At 41.5% G+C, this 13,094-nt stretch overlaps 1 protein-coding gene and 1 long non-coding RNA gene across 2 annotated transcripts; one reads left to right on the top strand and one right to left on the bottom strand.

Annotated features, from left to right (window-relative positions):
* The first annotated feature begins 4,283 nt into the window (after nt 1-4,283).
* LOC145204763 (uncharacterized) lies at nt 4,284-9,158 on the top strand. The gene has a single exon (XM_080077360.1). The coding sequence runs from the start codon at nt 4,284-4,286 to the stop codon at nt 9,156-9,158; it is 4,875 nt and encodes a 1,624-aa protein (XP_079933486.1).
* Nucleotides 9,159-9,953: 795 nt separating this feature from the next.
* On the bottom strand, nt 9,954-11,030 carry LOC145204407 (uncharacterized). The gene is made up of 3 exons (XR_013853485.1): nt 10,567-11,030; nt 10,314-10,361; nt 9,954-10,238 (listed from the first exon to the last, which is right to left on the bottom strand). It is a non-coding gene; the product is annotated as an uncharacterized LOC145204407 (long non-coding RNA).
* Nucleotides 11,031-13,094: the final 2,064 nt, after the last annotated feature.

The following is a 13,094-nucleotide window of genomic DNA, read 5'->3' as shown; positions in this document are numbered from 1 at the left end:
TTTTCCACTGTTCTACCTGCATGCAAGTTTATTTATTAATTCTTATGCCCACATTAAGAATTGGCATTCAAACATTTGTTGGTGTTAATGTTATTTTACGCCCACGGTGATTATGGTCCCATGCAAATTCTGAGAATGTTCTGCACTCTTCATGGAGAATCTGACAATAAAAGTGATTCATAAGACATTAATGGAGAACTTTTAGTTTTGACCAGTAGTCTGCATGATAGCATGTTGTAACAATGGGGCAGTTAAGGATCGAAATTTCCGCATGGTGTCGCCACGCAACAGTTATAGTTGTCATAACGGCACAAACGCGCTCAAATTTGGGCAGGAGCTTGGCCGAACGGTCTGGCGCGCCTGACCCATATACAAACATAAAAAAAACCTGATCGGGATTCGTCCCCGGGAGAGTCCTGGGTTCGAACCCCGTGAAAAAAAAAAAAAAAAAGCGCGCTCAAATTTAGAGGCCTAAATTTCGCATTTACTCTATTAACACAACTCCACTCCGTCATATTTTTACCAAAAAACACTGCTATTTGACAACATAAATCAAGTAGAAATGGAATATTCTAAATGGACAACATACAGATTAAAATCCGAGTTAAATAGAAGATGTACCAAAACAACTGGCAAGAAAGAGGATTTCATTTTAAGATGCGTTGTATTTCCGTTTTTTTTTTTTGCAATAGCTTCTTGTTTTTTTCTCTGCATAACTACTTATGATAGGAATGACAACTTCACTTGTGCTGTGAGCTTGGGGGAGAATGTAGGTAGCAGCTCTGAGTAACAGTGGCCCAAAGTATAGATACTTAAATAACCAGCTTGGATCAAATACCACACACAACTGAGGAACAAGTGAAAGTTTATTTTCATTTCAAGTCCACATGTGATGTGACAAAATTTCCAACAGTTGTGAAGGCTATTGTGAAAGGACACCTAGTCTGAAATGTTATCTGAGTTTTATGTAAGTGACACATGCTTCACTGAAAAAAAAATGTTTTATACAATGTCAAAATGAAACTTGAAAACAGTGGAGAAATTGTAAATTCAGAATGTAAATGTGCAGCAGGAAGAGGACCTGTTGCTACATGCAAACATCTAGCAGCCACAGAAGATGAGCTATGCAGGGGCGGCTCGTGCTATAGGGTGCTGCGGAGCTGCAGCACCCCCTAGATATTTTTACTTAATAAACCTACCATAATATTACAAATAACTTTCATTATTTTTATTTTTTTTATTCCTTATTAATATATAATAAGCATAATTTCCGCCCTAATCACCTTTTTTTTCATTAAACAAATTTTTTTTTGGAAACACTAATGTATATCTATGCTGGAACTGCAGCTCCAGTTTTCTGACGTTTCATGACGTTTTGCGGTTCTGCGCATGCGCACTTTGAAAAGCTACATGCTGGGCGAAATAGGAGCCAGGGTGCTGCGGCTCGCGCAGCTCCACCAATCACGTAGCGTGTGACCTGGGCACCCGGAAGTAGTTGTCTGTTCCGCGTTTATTGTGTGCCAAAGCAAATCACGTGTACCATCAGGTTCGACAATGAGTACAGTACGACAGTTATTCTTTTTTAATCATTTTTACAGTTTTTGATTGAAAGGTTAATCATGGCTTTTCAAGATTCTAATTCGGTGACTGTAAGTGAGCTTCAGCAACTTAAGATTTCGCAGTTATCAAGTGCTGAAAAGGTAAGTATAAAGAAAAAAGGGCGCCCAACGCCTGATAATCAACTTTGTCAGCCAGGAATGAGCCACAACAAGAAATATATACGCAGTTTTAATTCTGAATGGTATCAAAAGAAAAAATGGCTTCGTGGTTGTGAAGTTAAAAATGCACTGTTCTGTTTTCCATTTTTGCTGTTTGGAGGTGATGAAAAATGCTGGACAAGAGATGGTTTTACAAATGTAGCCAAAATAGGTGAGAAAGCAGAAAAACATGAGAAGTCAAAGAAGCATGTGGACAATGATGTTTCACTTTCACGAACTGTAAATATTAAGGAAAAACTTAGTGAGGCGTATATAGACTTTCAATGGGGCAGTTAAGGGGTCGAAATTTCCGCATGGTGTCGCCACGCAACAGTTATAGTTGTCATAACGGCACAAACGCGCGCAAATTGAAAGGCCTAAATTTCGCCTTACTCCGTCAACACAACTCTACTCCGTCATTTTTTTTCCACTAAACATTGTTATTTGCCAACTTAAATCAACTAAAAATGGATTATTCTAAATGGAAATCTGAGTTAAATAGAAGATGTCCCAAAACAACTGGCAAGATGGAGGATTTCATTTTAAGATGCGTTGTACTTCTGTGTTTTTTTGCAATAGCTTCTTGTTTTTTCTCTGCATAACTACTTGTACACAGACTTCAGGCTCATGATAGGAATGACAACTTCACTTGTGCTGTGAGCTTGATTGAGAATGTCGGTAGCAGCTCTGAGTTACAGTGACACAAAGTAGAGTTTACTCAAATAATCAGCTAGGATCAAATACCACACACAACTGAGGAACAAGTGAAAGTTTATGTTACAGCGAGAATTAATTGTTCCGCTTGGCTGATATAAGTTCTCCTTTATTCGTGACGTATTGAAATATTCATCCGCGACAGAGCATGTGCTTTGAACGCCACGTTTTTGTAAGCTGCGTTAGTTGCTAGGTTTGCAGTCAATTTAAGTGAATTTATCCTAATTTCTTGTGACTATTTTGTTTATAGTGAAACTGTAAATGTTAAGAGCAATAGCTAAAATGCTGAATTGTCAGTTGTGGAACCTCTAGCCGCGTGCTAGTAAAGCCCTGGTTACCCAACAGTTGGTATGTTTTATGTTCTTACTTGATTTGTGTTTAACTTGTGTTAATGTGTATTTTAACAGTAACTTGACTTGTTATGAGTAATTGTAAGTAATTTTAATGTAAAATGTGACTGATTAACGTGGATTTAAGTAAGACTTGTGTGTACTGTTAAAACTGCTTATTGTGTGATGGTCGCTATGACGTCATAATGTGTACGTCTGGCTTATGTATGTTATTTGTGGTTACAGAAAAACCGTTGCCGTTGCTATTGACGTTGTCGTCTTGGTTTATTCGTCAGCGTTGCCTTTTATCGCCAAAAAAGAACATTCGTTGCAAATGCAAGAGTGGGTCGTCTTGGAGGACAGGCTGTAGGACGGGCGCGTTTTACAAAAAGGGTTATCTAGTGTGACGAACGGCGCAGGGCCAGGCTGCGCACCTAGCGGTCGTTACATTAAAGTTTTTCAACTTACGGAAAAACTGTTGAAAAATAAAGTTTTTCAACTTACGAAATTGAAAACAAAAGTTTTCAACTGCTGACTTTGGAGTTATCAAGATGGTTGAATCTCAACACACTCTTGACAATTTAGTAAAACGTCTAAACTTGGCATATCAAGATGCAGAGGAAATTATGATTGATTCCTCGAATGTACAACAGTTAAAGGAGAAGATTTCATCCATTGATGTTTTGTACGACGAATGTGTTGGCAAACATACAACACGACTGGACTTCGTAAAAAAGAAAAAAGATAGAAGGACAATTAATGCTGCGCTCTCAAGTTTGAGAAGTGGCAAGCAAGAATTTGATGCGCGCACAAATGAATGGTTAGAGGAAGTAAGGCGTTCCAAACCGCCTGAACATTCGAGTAAGGAACCGTCGGTCAGCGATTTTGGTTCAAGAAGTAAGACTGGTTCATATGCTAGCTCGAGGTCGAGTTGCAAGCGTACTGAGGCGCGTGTGAGAAAAGAGGTCGCACTTCTAGAAAAAGAGTTTCTGCAGAAAAAGATGCAAGCAGAAAGCAGCCTTTTGCAGAAAAAGATGGAAGCAGAGACCAATCTTTTGCAGAAAACGATGGAAGCGGAAAACCAGATAAAAATTCTGGAAGCTGACCACAAGATAAAATCCGCCACAGTTGAAGCAGAGATATGGGAAAGGACGTCTTCATCTGGGTCATGTTTTGCTGGATTTCAGCCAGAAAAGCAAGTTGATTTACCAGTCCTCTTCTCACCTGAGACCAAACCCGAAGTAGTAAAAGAGGAAAAGCAAGCATCAGACTCCGGCATTATTAATAGAAGCAGTTCAGAAGCGCAGGTAACGGACATTCCGTCCTCCTCGCGTTGCGAACCTAAACCAAAAACGGAAGTGCTGAATCATGAGCCGGAGGTGAGTGACCTGTGTCGTGTTGCTGCAGTCTTGAAGGCAGGGCGGAGCTTCCCAGGCCACAGCTATTGTATTTTGATGGTGATCCGCTAATGTACACCCGTTTCATGATAAGCTTTGACGAAAATATTGGTCGACGTGTAGACAGCGACAGTGTGAAGCTTAATTATCTCATCCAATACTGTAAAAAAGAAGCACATGCCATGATTGCCTTCTGCATTGGCCTTGACCCTCCGGAAGGTTACCGAAGGGCTCGAGAGTTGTTATTCGAGCGGTACGGACGTCCTATTATTATCGCACGTGCATACGTGGATAAGCTAAGTCACTGGCCTTATCTGAAATCCGATGATACTGACGGACTGATAGAGCTAGCACAGGCATTAGAAGAATGTCTGGTGACCCTGACTCATCTGGGATACTTCGCAGACATCAACAATTTTGAAAATATGCTGAATATAATAAAGCGATTGCCGTTTGCACTACAAAGTCAATGGAGAAGACATGCTGCTAAAATTGAAAGGAATGGGGAAGAGCCTCGTTTCTGTCACCTTGTTGAATTCGTTAAGAAGGAAGCGTACATTGGAACCACGATGTTTGGTCGAGTGTTGGGTCCTCGGAAGGACAGAGATGCGCAGAAAAGGCGCAGCAAATCTCCTACGACGAGGACAAGAGCATCGACTCATGCGATATCGGTTGCTCCGGGAAACGAGCGTAAGGCTGAACCGAGAAGTCCTCAGAAGCAGGGATGTCCCTTGTGCAGTAAATCGCACGACCTTGGCATTTGCGACGTGTTCAAACGGAAGACCTTTGTAGAGCGAAGGAAGTTTCTGCGTCAAGTTCGGCTGTGTGACAATTGTTTCGTAAAGGGTCATATAGCAAGAACATGTAGTTTACCAAGCTCTTGCACCATCGGCGGATGCCGTGGAAAGCATCACAACCTTCCGCACTGGACAGAATGGAAGACTTCTTCGACTGCACCCGTGCGCGAAGCGTCTACGCAGGCCTCAGAAGAGAAACCGACATCATCAAATGCAACTGTCACCTGGACTTGCATGAGCACTCATGCAGAGAGTGTGTACCTTAACATAGTGCCGGTAAAGGTTACAGCCAGTAATGGCAGAAAGCTGGAAACTTACGCCTTTTTGGACCAAGGATCGACTACAACCTTGTGTGACAAACGACTGATCAAGCAGCTGGACGTCGGGGGGAGAAAGACAACGTACTCCTTGACCACTGTCAGTGATAGGTTACAGAGAAGAGAGGGTTTGGCCGTCGATTTAACGGTGGCGTCGCTCGACGGGAAGCAATCCGTACGATTAAACGACGTTTTGAGCGTGGACAGTTTGCCAGTCTCCCCAAACAGAATACCGGAAGGGTCGCTTTGGCGATGGCCTCACTTGCGTAATTTAGAGTTTCCTGTCTTGCCCCTTGGGGAAGTCATGTTGCTGATTGGAGCAAACGTTCCCGAAGTGTTCTGGATAAATGATGAACGTAGAGGCGGAAGAAAGGAGCCAAGTGCCGTGCGTTCTATGCTCGGTTGGTCGCTTGTAGGTCCTTGTCATAGTAATGGTTCAAGAAGTTCACAGATACGGGTGAATTTTGTAACCTCGCAGGACGAAACGTTGCACCAACAGATAAAATGCATGTGGGAAAGCGACTTTGGCCAAACCGCGTTATCACCCAGAACGACACTGTCGAAAGAAGACAGATACGCATTGAAGCAGATGGAAAGCTCAGTGAAGTGTCATGACGGACACTACCAACTGCGATTGCCATGGAGACCAGGTGCTCCAAACTTGCCAAATAACCGTGCTATGGCAATGAAGCGTTTGTCATACTTGAAACGGCGATTGGAAACTGATTCGCAGCTGTATGAGAAGTACAAGCAAACGTTGGATACGTACTTGAACGAGGGATATGCCAGACGTTTAAAGGGCGACGACAAGAAGCCGGAAGATGGCGCTGTGTGGTACCTGCCGCATCACCCGGTTGTACACCCGCAGAAACTAGGAAAGTTGAGGGTCGTCTTTGACTGCGCCGCCAGATATCATAATATTTCGCTGAATGACCAGCTTTTGCAAGGTCCAGATTTACTCAACAGTCTTTTTGGGACGCTTGTTCGATTTCGCCAGGAACCGGTTGCGTTTGTCGCCGATGTTGAAGCGATGTTTCACCAGGTAAAGGTTGATCCGATCGATACATCTGCACTAAGATTCGTTTGGTGGCCTGAAGGCGATTTATCGCAAGAACCCGTTGATTACCAGATGCTGGTGCACATATTTGGTGCAGCCTCGTCTCCTTGCTGTGCTGGGTACTGTTTGCAGAAAACTGCTGAAGATAACAAGGAGAAATTCAGTTCTGAAGCGGTTTCGACAGTGAAACAAAACTTCTACGTGGACGATTGTTTGAAGTCCGTAAGGAACGAAGACGATGCAATCAAATTGGCTGGAGAGTTGCGTGAATTGTTGCAGCTCGGAGGATTTCGGCTCAGAAAATGGGTGAGCAACAGCGAGCGTGTGTTGTCGTCAGTCCCAACCGAAGATAGATCTGTACAGTCCATTATATTAAATGTTGATGTAAAGCACATGGAACGTGTGCTTGGAGTGTTGTGGAATTTTCGCTCCGACGTGTTTGAATTTGACGTAAAGGTCAAAAAGAAGCCTGTAACGAGGAGAGGAATACTTTCCGTGGTCAGCTCCTTGTTCGATCCCCTGGGTTTCGTTGCGCCTGTAATATTACATGCGCGAAAGCTTTTGCAGGAGCTTTGCAAAGAAAATTATGGCTGGGATCAGGAAGTTCCACCGGATATAGAAAAGAGATGGAACGCATGGATTTCTGAGCTTCCAGGTCTATCAGAAATTAAGATTAAAAGGTGTTTTCAGACCACTGGACTTGAAGTCAAGACGCACGAGCTGCATCATTTCGCAGATGCGTCTTCCTGTGGATACGGAACAGTCGCATACTTGCGAACAATGGATGAACAAGGCAATGTGCATTGTTCTTTTGTTACTGGAAAGGCCCGTCTTGCGCCTTTGAAGATGGTGTCTATTCCCAGATTGGAATTGACCGCAGCTACTCTTGCTGTCAAGATGGACCAAGTTTTAAGGCAGGAACTTGACTTGGATATCGGACGATCCGTGTTTTGGACTGATTCAACTGCAGTTCTCCAATCCATTTACAACGTAAATAAACGGTTTTGTACCTTTTTCGCCAACCGACTGGCGAAAATTGAGGAAGGATCCGACGCGTCGCAGTGGAAGCATGTTCCTACTGCATTAAACCCAGCTGATGACGCATCTCGTGGGTGTACTGTAAAGGCTTTTCTCCAAAACAAGCGTTGGTTCACCGGACCTTCGTTTTTAGGCAGCGATGAACGTCACTGGCCTACGAATCCCGTGAATACCAAAGATGTTCCCGAGGAATATTTAAACATGAAACCGAAGAAAATGTTGGCTGTGCATGTTGCAGAGGAGCAGTGTTTGTTTGATGATTTAATTTGTCGTTATTCTTCATGCAAGAAATTAAAGAAGGCAGTTGCTTGGCTCCAGCGATTCGTTGACTATCTGCGTTCTAAGAAGAACCAACACCTATCCAAAAGACTGACTGTCGCTGATCTTGAAAGTGCTGAGCTAGCGATTGTCAAATATGTTCAAGGAAGACAGTTTTCTGACGAAATAGAGGCATTGTGCAAGTGCGAAGACTTAGATCGCACCGGGAAGAAGAAAGTCATGAAGAAACTGCCATCAAAAGCTCTTCATAGACTCAATCCTGTTTTGATTGGTGGTGTGTTGCGAGTGGGTGGCCGCCTGGAAAGGGCACCGATTCCCTTTGAAATTAAGCACCCGATGATTCTCCCAAACGCACATCACATTACTACTTTGATTATTCGCGAGACACACGCTAATGTTTGCCATTCCGGAATGTCGCACACTTGGGCAATTGTTCGTCAGAGATATTGGATTGTGCGAGGTGGTGTAGCGGTAAGAAGAATCCTTGGAAACTGTGTGTTCTGTCGAAGAAGAAATGCTTCAGTCTCGAAACAAATGATGGCCGACTTACCTGTTGAGCGCACGACTCCGGGTGAGCCACCGTTTTCGTCTGTGGGTGTGGATTACTTTGGACCCATACTCGTGAAACAAGGAAGAAGCGAAGTCAAACGATACGGTTGCATCTTCACGTGTATGACCGTGCGTGCTGTGCATTTGGAAGTAGCGCACTCGCTTTCTACTGACTCGTTTATTGACGCTTTCCGAAGGTTTGTTGGAAGACGGGGAAAGCCCAGGCGCATTTTCAGTGATAATGGAACGAACTTCGTCGGCGCTGAGCGCATACTGCGCGAGTCTCTTGAAAAATGGAATCAAACTCACATCGAAGAACGTCTTCGCCAGTGGGGCGTTGACTGGTCATTTAACCCACCTGCCGCCAGTCACATGGGTGGCGTCTGGGAACGTCTAATTCGTTCGGTGCGCAAGATTTTGAATGTATTGTTGGGACAGCAAGTGCCTTCTGACGAGACGCTGAGTACGCTGCTTGTTGAGGTCGAGTTCATCCTAAACTCGAGGCCCTTGACTCCCATCAGTCTTGATCCTGCCGACAGAGAGCCTCTGACACCGAACCACCTGCTTTTGATTGGGCGACATGATATCTCGCCACCCGGAGTATTTGTGAAGGAAGACAACTACGTTCGACGGCACTGGCGCCAGGTCCAGTACTTGGCCGACCAGTTTTGGGTCCGATGGACAAATGAGTACTTGCTGACGCTACAGACGCGTCAGAAATGGCAATTTCCCGAAGAGAACCTCGACGCTGGTGATCTGGTCCTGTTGGTCGACAACTCGGCACCACGAGGAAAATGGCTCACCGGAAGAATCGTGGAAACGTACCCGGATAAGTCCGGGTTTGTGCGAAGTGCTTTGGTTAAAACGCACGTTGGGTCGTTCAAACGACCGGTCGCAAAGTTGTGTTTGATTATGAAGGCTTAAAGTGTTGTGTTTGTTCGTTACGTTTTCCTTTCTCGCTGTTTGTGTGTTGTAAAGATGTTCTCATGGGTTCGCACATCGTCGGGTATGTTACAGCGAGAAATAATTGTTCCGCTTGGCTGATATAAGTTCTCCTTTATTCGTGACGTATTGAAATATTCATCCGCGACAGAGCATGTGCTTTGAACGCCACGTTTTTGTAAGCTGCGTTAGTTGCTAGGTTTGCAGTCAATTTAAGTGAATTTATCCTAATTTCTTGTGACTATTTTGTTTATAGTGAAACTGTAAATGTTAAGAGCAATAGCTAAAATGCTGAATTGTCAGTTGTGGAACCTCTAGCCGCGTGCTAGTAAAGCCCTGGTTACCCAACAGTTGGTATGTTTTATGTTCTTACTTGATTTGTGTTTAACTTGTGTTAATGTGTATTTTAACAGTAACTTGACTTGTTATGAGTAATTGTAAGTAATTTTAATGTAAAATGTGACTGATTAACGTGGATTTAAGTAAGACTTGTGTGTACTGTTAAAACTGCTTATTGTGTGATGGTCGCTATGACGTCATAATGTGTACGTCTGGCTTATGTATGTTATTTGTGGTTACAGAAAAACCGTTGACGTTGTCGTCTTGGTTTATTCGTCAGCGTTGCCTTTTATCGCCAAAAAAGAACATTCGTTGCAAATGCAAGAGTGGGTCGTCTTGGAGGACAGGCTGTAGGACGGGCGCGTTTTACAAAAAGGGTTATCTAGTGTGACGAACGGCGCAGGGCCAGGCTGCGCACCTAGCGGTCGTTACAGTTTATTTTCATTTCAAGTCCACATGTGACAAAATTTCCAACAGTGATGTGAAGGCTATTGTGAAAGGACGCCTAGTCTGAAATGTTTATCTGCGTTTTATTTAAGTGGCATTGTACATGCTTCACTGAAAAAAATGTTTCATATAATGACAAAATAAAACTTGAAAACAGTGGAGAAGTTGTAAATTCAGAATGTGAGTGTGCAGCAGGAAGAGGACCTGTTGCTACATGCAAACATCTAGCAGCCACAGCTCTTAGGGTTTCCAAATTTCACATCACAGAAGAGCTATCTGTTAAGAAAAGTTATACAGATCAGCTTCAAACGTTTCACCACCCTGCAACACAATTGAAAAGTAATCACTCACTTTATTTATTACATGTACTGTATAGTGGTGACTTGTAAACCTTGTTTTCTACAAATTAAAAAATTGAATGAAACACAACTGAACAAAGTAAGTGCAAGGAATGTTAACCAATGAAAGTTTCGCATAACAGCACCAAAATTTAGGGATATTATTTTGGCAACTGAAAGAAATATGCAAAACTATGTGACTCTAAGTTTGTACTGTCCACAGGAGCAATATGTCATGGCAAAATGTATGAAAAAAGGGCACTTACTTTGTTCAGCAAAACAAAAAATATCCACATGAGTGCGGCAGGTCTGTTTATTGACAACCAACAGCCATACTTTGCTGCAACACCAGATGCAAAGCAAGAGAAAACGGGCTCCTCTAAAATACGCAATCTGCTTATAAAACGTATGCAACCTTTAAAAAATGTTGACGGTTAGGGCTTTTAGGGTCTGGGTGAGGGTTTATAATAAAATTAACACTATAATTAGTTTTAGATGTCCAGTTTGGGCTTAATATTCTCATATGTGTTGAGAGTGGTACTAAACACTGTGTGGTACCGCATGTTAACACTTGTAGAGAAAATTAGACCTGAAACGCATCTGAAATTAAATTATAAAGTTAATTGTATCACAAACCGTCACCCTGACCCTAATAGCACTAACCGTCAACATCTTAGTTAGTTTTTGTTAGTAGATTGCGTATAGCTTGCGTAGATTGCGTATTTTAGAGTGGCCCAGAGAAAACTGGTTTGGTTAAGATTAAATGTCCATCTAGGGAAAGATTGCAATTATTACCGAAGGTGCTAACTTCCCATATCTGAATTTGTGAGTGACAGCTTTCAATTAAAAAAATCATAAATACTACTTTCAGATTCCGGGACAAATGGGCATTGCTAATAAGCAGTACTGCTACTTTGTGGTGTATGAATACAAAGATTTTTAAGTTTTCAGATTCAAGGACATTTGGGCATTGCTAATAAGCAGTACTGCTACTTTATGGTGTATACATTTAAAGATGTATTTGTGCAGAAAAATTGCGAATCGGTCATTGGTTTAAGTAATTATATACTAAATGTTTAGTTGATAACATAAGAATACATTATTATGTACTTTTTGGAAAACAACACACATTGTCCCGGACAGAACTGCCATACCCTAACTGACTGACATACACAAAAAAATGTAACACTTATCTCTAACAATACATTGCCTAACATTTGTCCCCATAAAACAAACAAAATTAATGTTTATTTGACAGATGTAGCATAATGCGGCATGGGTATATTGTATATTTTAGCTACATATTATTTTATATTAAGAGCCCTATGACTCTCTTAACATTGATCCTTTCTGATGCAGTATGCCTATCCTTTAGTTATTACTGAAATATTTTCAAGCTGGCTTTTTCCTTTTAGCATTGTTAGGGATGTTAACAAATATACCAAAGGATGTAAACAAATATTGCACTCTGATTCCTCTATCTGCCATAATGCTGTCTACGGGTAAGAAAACTCTGAGACATTTTAGTATAGTACAGAATCTTCTATTACTAGCCTATCACTTGTACATCCTCCATGAAAATTACTTAGAAAAGTCACTAGCCCCTTTGGTAAAATTCCAACCAGAATCCTTATGGTATTTTTACATGTTGAAAATGTAGAATTTTGAGCTTTAACATTTGTTGGTTTTTTTAATTTTTGTGGCATCTAAAATAACTCTGGTAGCAGGAAACTGCTGTTTAAATTTGGCGATCATTGATTGATCAACAACTTCTCGTGCTGGCCATGTATTTCTTTCATCTGATAGAATAAATAAATTATCGGTTTCCACAACTTTTCAGTGTAAGGGTCACAACGCTTGATAGTCACCTTCCTTTTCTCATGCAGTTGACCGTTAAGTGAAAAATTATGGCCACCTTTACTTTCCAGGCAAATGCACACAATAGGATTGTGACATTGTATCAGCAATATGTTAATTTCTTAAATTTTTCTTTCAAACGTTCGATTTTATCAGACAACAGTAGCCCCGCAATACAAATCCGCCGCTGACTATAACTGTTGCGTGGCGACATCGTGTGGCCATTTAATATTTTAATTAACTGCCCCATTGTTGCTTTTAGGTTTGGCATTCAAGAACTACTCAATCCTTTGCAAGAACTCCAGCTTTTTTTCAGCAAACCAATTAATGATTCTGTTTATGTATGCAAATGGGGTGATTGTATTAACACTGTGGCTCTGTCTTGTCTGTTTTCATTTTGCAATACAAAAAATTGTACAATTTTTAAACCACCATTAGTGATTTTATTACACAGTCAATGCACAGAAATGATAGAATATAGTTGAACCTCTGAAAATGTTTTCAAAAAAGTAGTCAACAATAGTTGATGCACCAGAACAAGTAAAATATACAGAAGATGTACATATCACAATTTGCAGAATTAATGTCATCACCACCTTCCAGAAGTATTTTCAATGATAGTTATAAGTACTACTCTGTTGATTCTGAGTATAGTCTTGTAAAGGAAGCATTGAGTAGCCGGAGCCAGCATCACCCAAATCATTGGAGAACTGGCTGTTCCTTCAGTTAAAACATCACCCTATACAACAAATCAACAATCAGGTATTGCAACAAAGCCAATTGACTGTTTCAGATTAAGCTGCTTCATGTTGCTTGCCAGGGCATTTTATGCAAACTATGTTAAAATAGCAAAAGTGCTGGAACTTGTTTCACTCAGTAACTAAGATTTAAAATGTAGTTTACAAAATGTTTTGAGTATTTTAACTCACCTGTATCT

The sequence above is a fragment of the Phallusia mammillata genome, chromosome 8 (genome assembly GCF_965637545.1).
Source record: "Phallusia mammillata chromosome 8, kaPhaMamm4.hap1.1, whole genome shotgun sequence".
In the NCBI taxonomy this organism is placed as follows: Eukaryota; Metazoa; Chordata; class Ascidiacea; order Phlebobranchia; family Ascidiidae; genus Phallusia; species Phallusia mammillata.
This window is presented reverse-complemented; position numbering and strand designations above follow the sequence as displayed.